Source organism: Chiloscyllium punctatum, chromosome 33 (assembly GCF_047496795.1).
Source record: "Chiloscyllium punctatum isolate Juve2018m chromosome 33, sChiPun1.3, whole genome shotgun sequence".
In the NCBI taxonomy this organism is placed as follows: Eukaryota; Metazoa; Chordata; class Chondrichthyes; order Orectolobiformes; family Hemiscylliidae; genus Chiloscyllium; species Chiloscyllium punctatum.
The window spans coordinates 29,618,965-29,638,171 of record NC_092771.1 but is presented as its reverse complement, the minus strand read 5'-3'; the positions used below and the strand labels follow the sequence as shown (position 1 = coordinate 29,638,171).

General features: G+C 44.2%; 1 protein-coding gene and 1 pseudogene across 3 annotated transcripts; both read right to left on the bottom strand.

Annotated features, from left to right (window-relative positions):
* Positions 1-18,475, bottom strand: LOC140458522 (hydroxylysine kinase-like). Of its 3 annotated transcripts, none has more exons than XM_072553267.1 (5): positions 18,345-18,475; positions 6,785-7,121; positions 6,442-6,581; positions 5,124-5,307; positions 1-4,630 (listed from the first exon to the last, which is right to left on the bottom strand). In XM_072553267.1, the coding sequence occupies exons 2-5, from the start codon at positions 7,119-7,121 to the stop codon at positions 4,161-4,163; spliced, it is 1,131 nt and encodes a 376-aa protein (XP_072409368.1). In that variant the 5' UTR covers positions 18,345-18,475; the 3' UTR covers positions 1-4,160. The 3 variants fall into 3 exon arrangements, with proteins under 3 accessions (XP_072409368.1, XP_072409370.1, XP_072409369.1); XM_072553269.1 differs by having other exon boundaries at positions 6,451-6,581; XM_072553268.1 differs by lacking the exon at positions 18,345-18,475 and adding an exon at positions 12,956-13,338.
* On the bottom strand, positions 12,952-13,662 carry LOC140458335 (general transcription factor II-I repeat domain-containing protein 2A-like; annotated as a pseudogene).
* Positions 18,476-19,207: the final 732 nt, after the last annotated feature.

The following is a 19,207-nucleotide window of genomic DNA, read 5'->3' as shown; positions in this document are numbered from 1 at the left end:
AAACACAATTTTTATTTTTACGGCACCTTTTAATGTCATTTGAATTTCACAAATTCTTTCATATGAACGTTACAAAGCAAAATTAGACATAGGGTCATAAAGATGTACATTAGATTAGATTACTTTTTTTTAGATTAGATTAGATTACTTACAGTGTGGAAACAGGCCCTTCGGCCCAACAAGTGCACACCGACCCGCCGAAGCGCAACCCACCCATACCCCTACATTTACCCCTTAGCTAACACTATGGGCAATTTAGCATGGCCAATTCACCTGACCTGCACATTTTGGGACTGTGGGAGGAAACCGGAGCACGGGGAGAATGTGCAAACTCCACACAGTCAGTCGCCTGAGGTGGGAATTGAACCCAGGTCTCTGGCACTGCGAGGCAGCAGTGCTAACCACTGTGCCACCGGGCTGCCCACCATGCCATGTACAGCATGGAAACAGACACTTCAGCCCAACTTGTCTATGCCAACCAGATATCCCAACCTAATCTAGTCCTATTTGCCAGCACTTGGCCCATATCCCTCTAAATCCTCCCTATTCATTCACCAATCATATACCCTCTGCGTGAAAATGTTGCCCCTTAGGTCCCTTTTAAATCTTTCCCCTCTCATCCTAAACTTATGCCCTCTAATTCTGGACTCCCCCATCTCAGGGAAAAGACCTTGTCTCTTTAACCTGTCATGATTTTATAGACTCTATGTGGTCTGCCCTCAGTATCCGATGCTCCAGGGAAAACAGCCTCAGCCTATGTCCTGTACAGCCATAACATGACCTCCCAACTCCTATACTCAATGCTCTGACCAATAAAAGAAAGCCTACCAAATGCCTTCTTCACTCTCCTACCTTTCAGTGAGCTTGTATTGAAAGGTGAATAATCATAGAATATTTTGTTAAAAAGAAATCTAGGTCAAAATATTCTTTCCAGAACACTGACCGAATCAGTATGCGTTAGAAAGCAAGTGATTGTGAACTCCTAGTGTGTTATGGAAAATTATTTATACCAGGTGGAGTAAGTATTAAAGGCCATTACAATTTCTTCAGTTTAGAATCATCAAGGATTGATCCTTGGTTTAGAAATTCCACAGCATAAAACTATTTAGGGGCAGGTCAGAGGAGTCCTGACTGGGGTCTGAAGCAAATATTGGCCTCCCTCGGGGGAGGCGGCTTTTCAGAACAATCAAGGGAATAGGTTACCTCAGTAGAAATGTTTAGTTTGTACAATGTCCAGATTACGAGTGTTTGATTAGATATCTGCAACTATTAGAAGCTGAGAAAGTCTAAGCTCTTAGCTTTGTGAGTATTCATATAGGAATACTGCACTGTTCACAATACAGAAACTGGGAGAATCAGTTAACTCAAACTTAATGTTTGATATAAAGATATTATTTCTCTGGATTTCAGTCACTGGTTTTAAGATGGTTCTAACTATATTCCATATCCAGATAGCTTACTTAATTACTTTTACATTTGTTGTGTAACTCTTTTGTTAAACACTTTGCACCTTTGTATGACTATTTCAGTCAATGATCAATACATCAATAATCTATGAAGCCAGGTTTCTTTCTGGGATTTGACTTTAATAGTACCCTCAGCTGGAATTTTGTTTTTAAATGGTCAAAGCTCGGTGAAAGAAGTATGACCTGAGGATAATGTTCAAGGAGGAAAGTTAATTATAGAGCTTTCAGGAGAGAGTTCCAGAGCTTGAGTCCAGAAAACTTACATCAAAGGCCCAATGCTTCAGCGATTAAAATCATGTGGCAGATGCCAGAATGAGATGATGGTAGATATCTCAAAGGGCTGTGGGACTGGAGGGGCTCAAAGAATAGTATCCTCTGGGAGATTATTATGTTTAATATCAGTATGAGATTGATGCTCTTCTCAGCTCTCAGATACCTCCCTCTATATCCCCGTGGACCATAACCCTATCATAGAACATCAGGCCATTGCGCCCATTCCCATCACTAACCCCATTTCATCTGGTCATCTTTCCCACCCACTGCCTGTAAACTCATAGTTTACCAATTTCACACAGCTCGCTTCCACCTCTTTCCAAAATCCACAAACAGGACAGCCCAGGCAGACTCATTGTTTCTACCTGCTCCTACTTCACCAAACCCACGTCTTCTTACCTCAACTCAATATATCCAGTCCATTCCCACTTATATCCACGATTTCTCTGACAGTTTTATGGCAGTTTCAGAATTTCCAGTTTGCGGGATCCAGCCACTTCTTTTTTACCACAGAGGTTCCAGCCCCTTAGACATCCATCACCCATCAGGATGGTCTCAGGGCTCTCTGCTTCTTCCTAGAAAGAAGGTTTGAACCGTTCCCATCAACCACCAGCCTCCTCAACCTGGTGAACCCATCCTCACTTTCAACAACTTCTCTTTTAACTCCTCTCACTTTCTCAGGTCAGAGGGGCAGCCCTGGGTACCTGCATGGGCCCCAGTGATGTCTGTCTCTTTGTGGGGTATGTGGAACATTCCTTGTTCCAGTCCTATTCTGGACCCCACCATAATTCTTTCTCCAGCACCTTGATGATATCACCTGTTGAGCTTCTCCAGCAATTGCTGTTGAATGGTGCTCCTCAGTTTGGCTGCTGTCTGCAAAATCAAATCCTGATCGAATACCTCTTCACCCCAGAGCTGTCTGCTGATATACAATCTCAAGAAATTGGACTGGCTTCATCCCAGATACCGTATGCTGTAAAGATCTTTGCAGTTCAAGAACCTTTCACTTTGGATACATTGGGTCAAAGTTGCCTTGCAAATGGCATTGTAGAAACCCTGAAACCTGTTTGGAAAAACGTCAGTGTTTCAAGAAGACCGCTCACCACTCACCTTCTCCTAGCTTGACACGGTGGGCAATAAATGCTGGGCCAGCCAACAATATTCAATCACAGTAGCAACTTGTTTTTTAACAAAATATGCAGCAAACGTTTTATTAACCGGCACCTACGGGACCTGGAATGTACTGGTTGATAAAATATTCCGGTTGACCGCGAGGTTCACATAATCAACACACACGAAGTAATAGAAATGTAATGCATGGGGAGTACACTTCACTGTTACACTTACAACATACATCACTAAAACATTAATGCAACTTTGCATTAAATAAAATGTACAGCATCCTCACCTGACTGCTCTGAGATAATGATAATACAGTCAACTTCACAGGGTTTGAGGTACATGATTCTTGCCGGTTTATTGAGAGTGCTGGTTCATGGGCTTGGATGGTACTACATCCAGAAGCATCAACTCCCTCTACCCACTGATGCTCAGTAGCAGCAGTGTATACAATCCACAAGAAATTTACCAAAGATCCTCAGACAGCACCTTCCAAACTCATGACAGCGTCCATTGAGAAGGACAAGGGCAGCACATATATGGGAATACCATCTATACATTCCCCACCGATCCACTTACCATCCTGACTTGGAAATATATAGCGCCATTCCTTCACTGTCACTGGGTCAAAATCCTGGAATTCAATTCACAATGGGATTGTGGGTCAACCCCACAGCAGGTGGACTGCAGCGGTTCAGGAAGGTAGCTCACCATCACCTTCTCAAGGGTAACGAGGGACGGTTAATTAATGCTGGCCCAGCCAGTGACACCCACGTCCCACAAATGAGTAAAACAAATCTAAAACATAAGGAACTGGTTAAAACAAAGTTTAGTATACCTTAATGATTAGGAGCTTAAAGCATTAATACAATTCCAGGTTCCAGCAGTCAGGGGCGGCACGATGGCTCAGTGGTTAGCACTGCTGCCTCACAGCGCCAGGGACCCGGGTTCGATTCCTAGCTCGGGCAACTGTCTGTGTGGAGCTTCCACATTCTCCCCGTGTCTGCGTGGGTTTCCTCTGGGTGCTCCGGTTTCCTACCTCAATCCAAAGATGTGCAGGTCAAGTGAATTGGTCATGCTAAATTGCCCGTAGTGTTAGGTGCATTAGTCAGGGGTAAATGTAGGGTAGGGGATTGGGTCTGGCTGGGTTACTCTATGGAGGGTTGGTATGGACTTGTTGGGCTGAAGGGCCTGTTTCCATACTCTAGGGATTCTAATCTAATCTAATAATCCTCTTCATCGAGATGTCCTTGTTCTCCTGGAAGCAAATGTGCCTGGGACTACACTGAAACAGGGTCTGCATCAAGTGCTTTGGAACTTGCCTGCCTCAAACCAAATCTTTCCCACTGCCTCTTTCCCCAGCGACCACAGTTGGTGAAGACACTTCCAGCCAGCTCTCCCAGTGCTCAGAAGGTACTCTGCATTTTCAGGGTAAAGCAGAGCATTGTATCTCCCCATAACCAGTGACTGACAAAACCTGCAAAGAACCAGCAGAAAAATGGCGTCTTGCTCCTCAGGGAGTAACGGGATCACACTCTCAAAGCCGGAGAGGACATGGCGCCCTGCACCAATGGGATCGTTACTCCCCAACATCAGATACATTATGGATATGGCCACATCAAAGACATAATAACCATAATTCATGCCACTGAAGTCCAGTAACCCAGAGATGTCCAGATCCTGCTGCAGCTCAGTTGGGTTGGAGTGGTTAGCTGAGGGGTGAACAGGCTGGACTAGAATGTTGGTGTGACTGAAGTCTCCGTGATTCAAGCCTGGGAAAGAAACAAACATTGCAATGTTTTATCATCCATCACTGACAAGAAGATTTCAATGACAATCTAACATCGCAGTCTATTAGTGATTTTGTTACACCGCACCTACTTGTTACGGTATCAGACTTGCTCAGTCACACAGTCACTGTCACATTCTCTAGGACCTGCCTCACTGTGAGCAATGCCACTGTAGGTCAGCTGTAAATGTATTGGAACTTTAACTCCTGAGATTGCAATGGGACACTGAGTCATAGGTCACAAAGCCCCTATGTTTTAGGGCAATGTAGGGAAGAAGAGGTGAATTTGTACATTTGTAGATTGACCTGGATTCCACTCTGTTTAAATCGGTCAAGATTCCAGGTACATGGAATAACTGATATCTCCATAGAACCATTAACAGAGTAAAATATTTCAAGAACACTAATTCCAATGGTTTTATGCCAAAACCTGTTCATACCCTGTAGTTTCTGGACTAAGAGGGATAACCACTTACTTTGACGAAACTTGCAGAGATTTGGAATGATCTCTTCCTGGAATTGCTGAATAATTTGCTCTATAATTTGGCGATCCCTTCCCTCTCCCACTGCATAAAGATACTTGTTCAGCAAGTGAATGTTTGAGAGTTTCCAGAGGAAATCCGGCCGCTGCAGACTCTTCCGAAGAGGATGCTGGAATTCCTGCCAATGAGAGAAATCAATTACCTCTCCCACTCAATACATCCAGCAAGCTGTCAGATCGTAATCCCAATCTGGGATCTCTCAACAACAAAAACCAGGAAAAGTTGTGAATGATGTATACCAGACCGATTTGTTTTGTGTATCTCAAATGGAGCACCAAGATGACCAGGATCCATTTTCAGGCTGTTTCCTGGTTTCTCCGTCTGGATTAAAACTCAAAGCCGTGTCTGTTCACATGCTCTTTAAAACACACTGCAATCCCAGCCCCTCCAAAAAGGGAGCTAGCTTTTCTGGAACAGCCATTTGATTAGTGCTGCTTTGAGTTGAATCTGCTCTGGTGAGATGTTTACTGGAGCCCGAGATAGCTCAGGGTGAGTGCAGCCTGGGAGGGTGGGCATCATTGAGGGGAAAGGGCAAGACTGGGAGTACATTATGGAGAAACTATGGGAATACTGAGAGAAGTTTCATGGGATTGGGCAAGAAAGAATGGGATGAGGTAAGAATGAGGGAGAAGGGAGAGCATGGAATGGGGATTTAACGAACCACAGTCGCTATAACGATATGAACGACCCTCCTGGTGTTTTATCGCATGTATCATTAATGAATGACAATCAGGAACTGGATCACATTGCCAATGTCTCCCAATGGGCCATTGTCTATTGGTGATTCTTTCTTCCTCTGTCATTCTCTGTATTGGAGGACAGTTTCAAGCAGTTTACATGAAGATCTTCTTATTGTCATGGTTCAGGATGTAATCACCAATCAGGGCCCTGAACTAGAAGGAAATGGTCCTTGTGTAAACTTTTTGGAAATTTACTGTCTTTTTTTATAAAAACATTCCATAAATTTGTTGCAACTAAAATGTCCCCAGATGCAGAAGTAGGTAAGTCAGTCTCTCTGTGGATTTGATATTTCAAATAGACTATATCGAATGAAGAAAATCTTTAAAGAACCCTTTCATAATGGATTTTCTCCTGTTAGGCTAAAAATGTTTCAAAGCAGCTTGAAAATGTTTCAAATGGAGGGAATATTGATCTAAACAACACCAACAGATTAATCTGTGTCACAGCTTCCCTCAGTCTCATTCACAATCCTTTAGAAAGACAACAGAAGAGGCAAAACACCCCAACTTACTGCAAGCACCTCATTCATTCGTGCGAGGGTTTGACCAACTTTGTGCAAGATCTGAGGCCCTATAGGCATTTCAGACAATGGAAGTCCAGGGAGATAGGTCAGTAATCGGACCATGTGGGCCTTCGATTGTACTCCACAGTCTGTAAGAGATAAGAGTACAGCATTTTTGTTAACTAGTGTTGCGTGTCAGAAATTGAATGAAAGAGACTGATTTCTCTTTAATTATATCATTGACTTGGACTTATTTGAAGTCCGTACATTTATGTAAAGGAAAATTTCAAACATTGGGTCTGTGACCTGGCCAATTGGAAGCTGAACCCAGCCACCAATAACTGATACTGACCAATCGTCTCCAACGACATAATCTTGCCATCAATGGTTGGGATTGGTGTGGGTGAAGGAAATCCTTTTGCACTCAAAAACATCATGGCTCGTGTTTGTGCTTCAATTAAATCAGCATCTTCACTTTCACCAGCATTCATCACCTTGAGGGTGTAGCTCTGACTGTGATCTCTGGTCACCTGGTTCTCAGACACCAGGATGTGGAAGTTCTGGTCATCGTAACCGGGCATTGGTTGGACACTGGAGACCTTCAGACCGTACAACCGCTCGACCAACTCGACAGCCTGGGCCTCAGTCAGCGAGGGTTTGATGACAGCAGGTTTCTCTGAGGAAGACATCTGAGAAACATCAAAATAACAAAGCTGAATAAATAAGGGACAGTTTCACCAATGAATGTAACTGATTCTTAACTCAGTCATTCACAGTCGCTGCAACGTCATTGCGTCACACAGCACATAAACAGACCCTTCGGTCCACGCCAACCATGTTTCCAAACTGAACTAGTCCTATCTGCCTGCACTTGGCCCATATCCCTCCAAATGTTTCCCATTCATGAACTTATGCAAATATCTTTCTCTGGTAGGTCATTTTACATATGAACCACTCTCTGTACAAAAATCTTACCCCTCAGGTCGTTTTTACATCTTCCTCCTCTCACCTTAAATATATGTCCCCAGGTTTTGAACTCCCCCACCCATGGGCAAAAGATCCTTGTTGGTCACCTTATCTATGCCCCTCATGATTTTATAAACCTCAATAAAGTTACCCCTCAACCTCCGACACTCCAGTGAAAGTAGTCCCAGTCTTTCCAGTCTATTTTTATATCTCAAACCCTCCATTCCTGGCAACATCCTGATAAATGTTTTCTGAACCCTCTCTTGTTTAATAATATCCTTTCTGTAGCCGGGTGATTAGGGCGACACACAGTGCTCCAGAAGAGGCCTCATCAATATCCTGTACAGCCACAACATGACATCCCAACTCCCGTACTCAAAGGTCTGAGCAATGAAGGCAAGTATGTGAAATACCTTCTTAATCAGCCTGTCTATCTGTGATACAAGTTTCAAAGAATTATGTCATATCCGTTCAGATGATGCCATCATTAAAAACCATGGCTTCCTCCTTCCAGAGCCATGGTTTCCCGCCCACTGTGATTGACAGGGCCCCTAAACGGATCTGACCTATCACATGTTTCTGCCCTCACCCTTTCCCATCGCTCTCAACAGCATGATTGGATCCCCCTTATCTCCACTTTTCCTCATCCCCCTCTTCCCACCAGCTTCCGCATTCAAAGGATTATTCTCTGCCATTTCAGACAACTCCAGCAGAACGCCACCATCAAACACATGTTCACCTCATTCCCACTGCCTGCTTTTCATGCGGTTGTTCCCTCTGGGACACCCTTGTCTGTTCCTTGACCACTGCACCACACCCCCCGACCCTCCCATGCACCTTCCCATATAACCACAGAAGTTGTGACACCTGCCCCTTCACCTCTTCCCTGCTCACCATCCAAGGGCCTAAACTGTCTTTCCAGGTGAAGTAGCACTTCCCCTGTACCTCCTCCAATCTTATGTAGTTTATTCGCTGCACCCAACGTAGCCTACTCTACTTTTCAGAATACTTACAGTGTGGAAACAGGCTATTCAGCCCAACAAGTCCACACCGACCTGCAACCCCTAACCTAACACAACAGGCAATTTAGCATGGCCAATTCACCTAAGCTGCACATATTTGGATTAGGGCAGGAAACCAGAGCAAACCCACACAGACACAGGGAGAATATGCAAACTCCACACAAAGAGTCACCTGAGGCAGGAATTGAACCCAGGTCTCTGGCACTGCGAGGAAGCAGTGCTAACCACTGTGCCACTGTGCTGCCTACAATGTGATTGGAGTAGACTGTTAGCATGTAAAGGGACGACTGACAGGTAGGAGGCCTTCAAACATGTGAAAGTGAGAGTTCAGAAGCATTATGGAGTGAAAGTCAAGGCGGGTAAAGTTAGGGAAAATAGATGAATAAAGATATTGAAGTTTGAGTTAAGAATTAAAAAAAATCATATAATACATAGAAACATCTGGGATCAACTGAATCTCCTAAAAAGTATAAGGAGTGTAAGGGCATTATTAAGAAGGGAATTAGGAAGGCAAAGAGAGGATATGAGATAGTGTTGGCAGATAAGGTTAAAGGCAATCCATAAAGATTCTACAAATACATTAAGAGCAAGACAGCAAGCACCAGAGAGAGAGTAGGACCCCTGAAAGATCACCCAAGGTTGTCTTTATATTGAACCTCATGAGATGCGAGAGATATTAAATGAAGATTTTGCATCAGTTTTTACAGTTGAGAAAGAAATGGAGGCGAGAGAATTCAGGCTGGAGAAAACAGTTCATATTACTGAAGAGGAAGTGTGAGAGATCTTAGAAAACATAAAGGGAAATACATTTCCAGGAGCTGATCAAGTGTATCCCAGGAAATTGTTGGACGTTAGGAAGGTAATTCTCCAGGATTTGTAACATGAGTGAGGTTCTGGGGGGTGGAGGGTGGGTAAGTTGTTTATGAAAGGCTGGAAGGAGAAGCCTGAAGCCTTTCGACCTGTGAATCTGACATCGGTGATGAGTAAGTTGTTGGAGGTGATTCTGAAAGATATGATTGACATGTATTTGGAGAGGCAAAGATTAATTAAGGATAGTCAACGTGACTAAGTGCAAGGAAAATCAAGTCTCGGGCATCATATACCAAAGTGCCCTGGTCAGCCCACTGCCCGTCCCTACAAAGTGCCCTGGTCAGGTCACTGCCCCCCCTACAAAGTGCCCGGGTCAGCCCATTGCACCTCCCTGCAAAGTGCCCTGGTCAGCCCACTGCCCCTCCCTATAAAGTGCCCTGGTCAGCCCACTGCACCTCTCCACAAAGGACCCTGGTCAGCCCACTGCACCTCCCTACAAAGTGTCCTGGTCAGCCCACAGCCCCTCCCTACAAAGTGTCCTGGTCAGGTCACGGTCCCTCCCTACAAAGTGCCCTGGTCAGGTCACTGTCCCTCCCTACAAAATGCCCTAGTCAGCCCACTGCCCGTCCCTACAAAGTGCCCTGGTCAGCCCCCTGCCCCTCCCTACAAAGTGCCCTTGTCAGCCCATTGCCCCTCCCTACAAAGTGCCCTGGTCAGCCCCCTGCCCCTCCCTACAAAGTGCCCTGGTCAGGTCACTGCCCCTCCCTACAAAGTGCCCTGGTCAGGTCACTATGGCTCCCTTCAAAGAGCCCTAGTCAGCCCACTGCCCGTCCCTACAAAGTGCCCTGGTCAGCCCATTGCCCCTCCCCATAAAGTGCCCTGGTCAGGTCACTGCCTCTCCCCACCCCCACCCTCCTCTAGCTTATCTCTCCACGCTTTAGGCTCACTGCCTTTATTCCTGATGAAGGGCTTTTGCCCGAAACGTCGATTTCGAAGCTACTTGGATGCTGCCTGAACTGCTGTGCTCTTCCAGCACCACTAATCCAGAATAGTGCCTTGTATAGTCTTAGCAATATCTCGCCATTTTTACACGTCACTTCCTCTTCGAAATAAACTCCAACATTCCATTTGACTTCCCTATTTCCCAGAGAACTTCAATGCTAAATTTGTGAGATTTATGCACAAGACTCCCAATTCCCTCTGTGCTGTAGCTATTTGCAGTCTTTCTCCATTTATATAATATTTAGCTCCTCTATTATTCCGACCAGAGTGAGTGAATAGACTCACATTTTCCCACATTATATTTCATCTCCCACTTTGCCCACTCATTGAACTTGTGTATATCTTTCTGCAGGGTCTTTGCATTCTCACCATTTGCCTTCCCCCCGATTTCATCTATAAGCTTGGCCATAATGCTGCCATCACCGTGCACAGAATCTCAGAGTGCATACAGCCACAAAGGTCTCCCATTTTCTTTAACTCTTTATTAAAGAACATTTCAAACTATCCCCGTATCTTAATAAGACTTAATGAAGAGGCTGGACTCAGGGAGAACTGGCACCTTAAGGAGCCAGTCAGTAAATAGTGGGGGGTGACATCAGGCAATGTCCATCACCTCTAACAGCCAATTACAGATTGATCAAACTTGCTTAAACCAATTAGCGAGGAGAATGTAAGCACTCCTGCAGTTAGGCGGTAGTGTCGGGGTTAAGGGAGAGAAAAAAACAATCCTAGAGATAAGAGCATTGCTTGTCACTGGCCGGAAAAAAGAAACAATTCGCTACAAATCGCACCTAGCCTGGGCCAGTCAAAGTATTGTACACATTGGTACCAATGACATGGGTCATCGAAGGTAGTGATATCTGGGTTACGTCCGGTGGAACATGCTAGTGAAAATAGGAATAGGGGGAGCTCATGGAGGGAGCAAGAATTCACATTTTTGGATCATCCGAATCTCTTCTGGGGTAGAAGTAACCTGAATAAGAATGATGGTTTGTACTTGAATTGTTCATGTGACTCAGGAGGATTTAAACTAGTAAGGGGAGGGGTGGGACCCAAAGAGATACTGAGAAAAGGGATAAGTCTGGAGCTGGTACAGTTGAGAAGAGGAACAAGTCAAACAGTCAGGGCAGGCAAGAGCAAGGCAGAGGATGAGGTAAGACTGATAAATTAAACTGCAGTTCTTTCAATGCCTGAGGCCCGACTATAAGGCAGATGAAGTCAGGGCATCATTAGGAACATGGAACTGGGATACCATAACTAATACAGAAGCCTGGCTGAGGGATGGACAGGACTGGCAACATAATGTTCTGGGGAATAGATCCTGCAGGAAGGATAGAAAGGTGGGCAGGAGAGGAAGGGGCAGTGGAAGTTTTGATTAGGGATAATATTATGGTTCAACTGGACTCACTACATAAACACAGTGGCTACAAGAGTAGGTTAGAGGCTCAGAATACTGCAGCGATTAACTCACCTCCTGTCTTCCCAAAGCCTGTCCATCATCTACAAGGCTCAAGTCAGGAGTCATGATTTGGAGACGCCGGTGTTAAACTGGGGTGTACACAGTTAAAAATCACATAACACCAGGTTATAGTCCAACAGGTTTATTTAGAAGCACTAGCTTTAGGAGAGCTGCTCCTTCATCAGGTGATTGTCCTGGTGAAGGAGCAGCCCTCCGAAAACTAGTGCTTCTAAATAAACTTGTTGACTATGACCTGGTGTTGTGTGATTTTTCACCAAGTCAGGAGTGTGATGGAATACTCCCCACTTACCCTGGATGAGTGCAGCCCCAACAACACTCAAGAAGCTCGACACCATCCAGGACAAAGCAGTCTGCTTGAATGGCATTGCACCCACAAGCATCCACTCCCTCCACCACCGATGCTCAGTCACAGAAGTGTGTACTATCTACAAGGTACACTACACAAATTAACCAAAGATCCTCAGACAGCATCTTCCAAACCTACAACCACTACCATCTAGAACAGGCGTGGGCAATTCATTCTTCCAAGGGGCCACATGAGAAACCTGAGTTGTGTTGGAGGGCTGGACCAACAATAGGTTGAACATAATTCTGCTCAGTATTAATTTTCTCCCATTTTAAAAAGTACTACATTATATAGTTTTGCAGTGAAACTCTTATTCTGGAATAATGCCATTTGGCCCTAGACTCTTCTACAAAGGGAAAAAGTTGTTTCATTCTTGTTCAGTATTACAAACAACAAACAACTCCATACAAAAAGCAATAAGTACTTTTGATGTTTTTCAGCTCATTTTACTTGTTTAATGAGAAAACTCCAGTCTGTTTTGGGCTTGAACAAGTGCACTGAATGTCTGAGGTGGATATGTGAAGGACAGCTGAGAGGTGATCATCAGTGATAGAGGATCGGGATTTGGATTTGTTGAACTTCATCACTGAGAATGTCTGTTGGGATATATAGGGAGATCTAAAGAGGACTAGAATCTTCTGGAGCATGTCTCCTCATGTGTGGAAAGTTCTCCTCTTTGAGGGAGAATAAAAATCAAGCAATGAGACTGACCTAAAGTACTCTGCCAGAAGTGTGTCAGACGGCAGGTCAATGAGTTCAAGCTGAACATCACGAGGTGCATTCTCCACACTGCATGTAAATGAGGAAAAAATCATGTGCATTTCACTCTCAACTGTTTTAAAGTCTTGAAATCGCCCTGAAAATTCACCATGCAGTGCTTCTAACATAGATCATTACCTGTGGAGGTGATCAGCTGAAGGTGCGGCTTCCTTCAGTGTTGGCAAGTGGGTGAGAATGTTGTCCTCCATTTGGCTTGAGAGAAGCTGCAACTTTCTCCTCAAAGCCTTCGCCAAGTTGTACATTTCATGCACAAAAAGGCCCTTTCACTGCAGTTTCACATTTAGTTCATTCAAAAGTGCAGTCACATCAACAGCAAAACCAAGGTCTGCAATCCAGTCTGCATCTGAAAGCTGTGGAATGCCATTCCCTTTCTTCACACAGAAATCTTGAATCTCTTCTCTCAGGTCCCATACACTTTTCAGCATTTTACCCAGGCTGAGCCCCCTGACAGCTGTGTGGTAGCCTATGTCACGATGTTCACTCTCATTTTCCTCCAAAAGTGCAACAAACTGCCTGTGATTCAAAGCTCTTGCCCTGATGAAGTTAACTATTTTAGTTACAATATCAACCACATGGTTAATTTTTAACACTGACTTACACAACACTTCCTGATGTATAATGCAATGCAAAAATACCAATTTCTGTTCAGGGTCAATTTCTGTCACTTTATCCTGCATTCTCTTTAAGAGTCCAACATTTTTTCCCGTTAGATTTGGACAATCATCCGTTGTCACACGCACCAGCTTGTCCCGTTTTAGTCCCAATGTGTCCAAACATGCATTTACCTCCATGAACAAATCATTACCAGTTGTTGTCCCTTTCATTGACTGCTAGGCTGCCAGCTCCTCCATGATTTTAAAGTCCGTAGTTATCCCACGTACGAAGATGAGAAGCTGGGCTGTATCATGGACGTCGCAGCTCTCATCCAAATCCAAGGAGAAAAAGTCAAAGTTGACCGCTGTGTGCTGCAGCTGAAGCTCCAGATTTCTCGCGATGTCCCTTCTCGTTACAGTGTGTCGGGAAAGGGGCACATTCTCAAATGCCTCCTTTTTCTCCAGGCGGGAGAGGGGCACATTCTCAAATGCCTCCTTTTTCTCCAGGCATATTAGTTCTGCAGAGCCCAACAAGCACTCCTTAATAAACTCTCCATCAGAAAACGGTTTACTGTTTCTGGCGATTTTGTGGGATATGACATAACTTGTCTTGGCGTGAGCTGACATTTTGAGGGCTAGCCAGCAAGCATCACTTTTAGCTGTTCACACACGCACATACACGCACCTGTGCGTCCATACATAAATTAAAAAAGCCTCCTTTTCAAAACAAAAGCAATACAGTTGTATTGTGTGCAAGGTGTAAATACTTTTTCATTTATGTTCTAGTTTAAGATTGACCTCATGCCGGTCGGACAGGAACGACCAAAGGCCGTAAAATGCCCAGGTCTGATCCAGAAGGACAACAGCAGCAAATATATGAGAACACCGCCATCTTCAAGTTTCCCTCCAAACCATTCACCATCCTCACTTGGAAATATATCGCCCTTCCTTCACTGTTGCTGGGTCAAAATGCTAGGACTCCCTCCCTAATGGCGTTGTGGGTCAACCCACAGCAGATGGACTGCAAGAAAGCAGCTCACAACCACCTTCTCAAGGGCAACCAGGATGGGCAATAAATGCTAACCGGCCAGTACTGTCCACATTCCACAAAAGAATAAAAAATCAGTGGGATATTGAGAAGCAAATTTGTGAGGAGACCTCAGTCATAGGGTTGAAATGGTTAACTTTCCAAACACAGACTGGGACTGCCATAGATTTAAGGTCTTGGATGGAAAGGAATTTGTTAAGCAGGTACAAGAAAACTTTCTTATTCGCTATGTAGATGTACCTACGAGAGAAGGAGCAAAACCTGACCTTCTCTTGCGAAATGAGGCAGGGCAAAATAGTTATGGAAAAGGATAAATCTAACCTAAAATTTAAAGTTCTAAATTGGAGGAATGCCAATATTGACAATATTAGGCAAGAACTTTCAAAAGTTGATTGGAGGAGCCTATTTGCAGGTAAAGGGACTGCTGAAAAGTGTGAGGCTTTTAAAAATGAGATAACAAGAGTCCTGAGACAGTATGTTCCTATTAATGTGAAGGGCAAGACTGGTAGGTGTAGGAAATGCTGGATGACTCGAAAAATTGAGGTTCTGCTCAAGAAAAACAAGGAAGCATATAGACAGTTGGGATTGAGTAAATCCCTTGTGAAGTATAATGGCAGTAGTATTTTACTCAAGGGGGAAATCAGGAGGTAAAAAATGGAACATGAGATAGCTCTGGCCAGTAGGGTTAAGGAGAATCCAAAGAGATTCTTCAAGTAGATTAAGGACAAAAAGAGTAACTAGGGAGAGAACAGGGTCTCTTAAAGATCAACAACGCTGTCTGTGTGTGGAATGGAATACTAAATAGAGTTCTTTGTGTCAGTTTTTACTGTGGAGCAGGACATGGAAGCTATAGAACTTGGAGAAATAAATAGTGATATCTTGAAAAGTATCCATATTACAGAGGTGGGGGAGGTGGTGGTGTTGGATGTCTTAAAACTCATAAAAGTGGATAAATCCCCATTAGTGGATCAGGTGTATCCCAGAACTTTGTTGGAAGCTAGGGGTAGTGATTGCTGGGCCTCTTGCTTAAATATTTGTATCATCGATAGTCACAGGTGATGTGCTGGACAAGTGGAGGTTAGATAATGTGGTACCATTAAGGTGGTAAGGAAAAAGCAGGGAAATATAGACCAGTGAGCCTGATGTCAGTGATGGATAAGTTGCTGAAGGGGATTCTGAGGGACAGGATTTCCATGTATTTGGAAAGGCAAGTACTGATTAGGGATTGTCCACCTGGCTTTGTGTGTGGGAAATTGTGTTTCACGAACTTGATTTAATTTTTTGAAGAAGTGATAAAGAAGATTCATGAAAGCAGAGGAGTGGATGTTGTCTATATGGACTTCATTAAGGTGTTCAACAAGGGGAACTGGTTAGCAAGGTAGTGGAAAGCAAAAAAGGCTACCTCAGAGTACCACAGGATCTTGATCAGATGGGTCAAACGATGGAGGAATGGGAAATGAATTTTAATTTAGACAAACATGATGTGTTGCATTTTGGAAAGGCAAATCAGGATAGGACTTATACACTTAACGGTAAGGTCCTGGGAAGTGTTGCCGAACAAAGGGATCTTGAAGTGGAGACCTTGCAGTTCCTTAGAAAATGGAGTCACAGGTAGATAACCCGCACCTATCAACCACACCGCCCCGTGGCCCAACATTTCCACTCCCCCTCCCACTCTGCCGAGGACATGGAGGTCCTGGGCCTCCTTCACCGCCGCTCTCTCACCACCAGACGCCTGGAGGAAGAACGCCTCATCTTCCGCCTCGGAACACTTCAACCCCAGGGCATCAATGTGGACTTCAACAGTTTCCTCATTTCCCCTTCCCCCACCTCACCCTAGTTCTAAACTTCCAGCTCAGTAACTGTCCCCATGACTTGTCCTCACTTGTCCTACCTGCCTATCTTCTTTTCCACCTATCCACTCCACCTTGACCTGTCACCTTCATCCCCTCCCCCACTCACCCATTGTACTCTATGCTACTTTCTCCCCACCCCCACCCTCCTCTAGCTTATCTCTCCACGCTTCAGGCTCACTGCCTTTATTCCTGATGAAGGGCTTTTGCCCGAAACATCGATTTCAAAGCTACTTGGATGCTGCCTGAACTGCTGTGCTCTTCCAGCACCACTAATCCAGAATCTGGTTTCCAGCATCTGCAGTCATTGTTTTTACCGGGTAGTGAAGAAGTCATTTAGTATGCTTGCCTTCATTGCGTATCGGAGTTGGGATGTCATGTTGTGGCTATACAGGACATTAGTTAGGCAGTTTTGGAATACTGCATTCAATTCTGGTCTCCCTACTACAGAAAATATGTTGTTAAACATGAAAGGCTTTTGAAAAGACATACAAGGATGTTGCCAGAGTTGGAGGGCTTGAGCAATAGGGAGAGGCTGAATAGGCTGGGGCTGTTTTCCCTGGAGCATCAGAGGCTGAGGTGTAACCTTATCGAGATTTATAAAATTTTGAGAGGCATAGATAGGATGAATAGCCAAGGTCTTTTCCTCAGGGTAGGGTGAGAGGGCAAGGGACCACCTTTTCACATATAGGCTGGTGCATGTGTGGAATGAGCTGCCTCAGGAGATGATGGAGGCTGCTATAATTACAATATTTAAACGGCATCTGGGTGGGTGTATGAATAGGAAGGTTTTAGAGGGATATGGGCCAAATACTGGCAATGGGACTAGATTAATTTAGGATATCTGGTCGGCACGGATGAGTTGGTCCAAAGCATCTACATCCGTGCTGTCTATCTCTATAAATCTACGTAATTACCATGCTTTGGTTTGGGCTTGGAAAGAGTAAATAAACAACAGGTCTTTGTGAGACGTTGTAGTTACTTGGCTTCCAATCGTGAGTGAAAGGTCCTTGAGGCTTTGAAGGAGAGAGACCCAGTATCGACCAGCACCTTAAGCTGAACCAGAAAACAAGAGCCATAGTCTGCCCACGAAGTCACTGGCCTGCTTTAATAAATAGTATTTATAATGTAGTGGTATTTCCTGAGTTACTGCACAGACTATCACCTGTTGTCTATTGAATGATGCCATTTTTTTTCTTTATTCTGTAACAGGATGAGGGTGTCGCTGGCTAGGCAGCATTTATTGCCCATCCCTAATTGTCCAGAGGGAAGTTGAGAGTCAGCCACATTGCTGTGGGTCTGGGGTCACATGTAGACCAGACCGGGTAAGGATGGCAGACGTCTTTCCCTAAAGGATGTGGGGTTTTCCCAGCAATTGGCAATGGATTTATAGTAGTCATTAGATTCTTAATTCCAGATCTTTCTTGAATTCAAATTCCACCATCTGACGTTGTGGAATTAAAGCCCAGGTGCCCAGAACATTACCCGGTCTCTGGATTAACAGTCCAGTGATAATGGCACTAGGTCATTGTCTCTCCATTGGGGATTGAGTTTGAATTATATAAGACATAACCCTTAAACAATCAATTCAAGATTATTAGTCAAACGTGTGGCAAACTTGCACTTGCTAGAAGTCACATATATTCACACGCAGTTAGCTGTCTTCCGCAGGTAGAAGGAACATATCCAGGTATTACATCTTCTCAAATTAAAAAAAAGCACGGGTACAACAGTACCCTGGAGCAATCTCCATGACAATGCCTCAAACAATCAGTATTGCCTTTCCAACCATTCAGTACTCATTCCTCATTTTGCATAAATGATTATTCTCTTTCAGATTTGATATTGCAATTCTGTCCTCTTCAGTTCACAATGAGAAACTTCAGAAGACTGGTTTCTTTTTGCAGCATTACCCAAGAGTCTTATCATTCTTTCTTCTTAAAATTCATCTTCCAGTCCCACCAATATTCAGGATCTCACACGAACCAATTACTGTCTGTTGAACAACTTACCTTCCATCCAAGGTGATCTCTGTCTTTATAATGACAGGGTATGATGCTCAAGAAAAGTTCACGTTTTTGTCCAAAAAAGCAATGATGACCATGCGCTCACTTTACTCTAAGCTGAAATTGCAGAGTGGACTCTCTCAACTTGACTGCATTAAGTCAGTGTTTACTAGGTGTCAGAGTGCAGTTCCTGTGTTAATGATTAATAAGTTTTTTGCTCATTTTATGATCGAGGATTCAAGAACGGTTATTAATGCCATACCTGAGTTGTTTTTGCTGATTTCTTGGATGTATTAATTGTGCTTAGGGGAAGTGGTAGTTCTGTTGAAACAAGGAACCAGAGACTCCAAATTGCACACTTATAGGCCCACACCTCTATGGTCTAACTAGTCCATGCAAACCAGACATCATAGAAACATAGAAAATAGCACCTAGGAGTAGGCCATTCAGCCCTTTGAGACTGCACCACCATTTCAATACAATCATGGCTGATTATGCAATCTCAGTATCCCATTCCCACTCTCCCCATATCCCTCGATCACTTTAGCTGCAAGGGCCACATCCAGCTCCCTCTTGAATCTATCTAATGAACTGGCCCCAACAGATTCCTGTGGGAGAGGGAGGGAGGTGGGGCTAAGGGAAAGACAGTGGGATGGCGATAGGTGGGCAAAGGTAGGAGGTGATGGTGATAGTTCGGTGGGAACTATGGAGTGGACAGATGGGAGGAAGATGCTGCCTGACCTGCTAGGCTATTTCCAGCACCAAGCTTTATCAATTCTAACTCTCCAGTATCTGCAATCCTCACTTTCTCCTAATTTCCTCATATGTCAGGCCTGTCATCCCAGGAATCAGGCTGGTGAAAGTTCTCT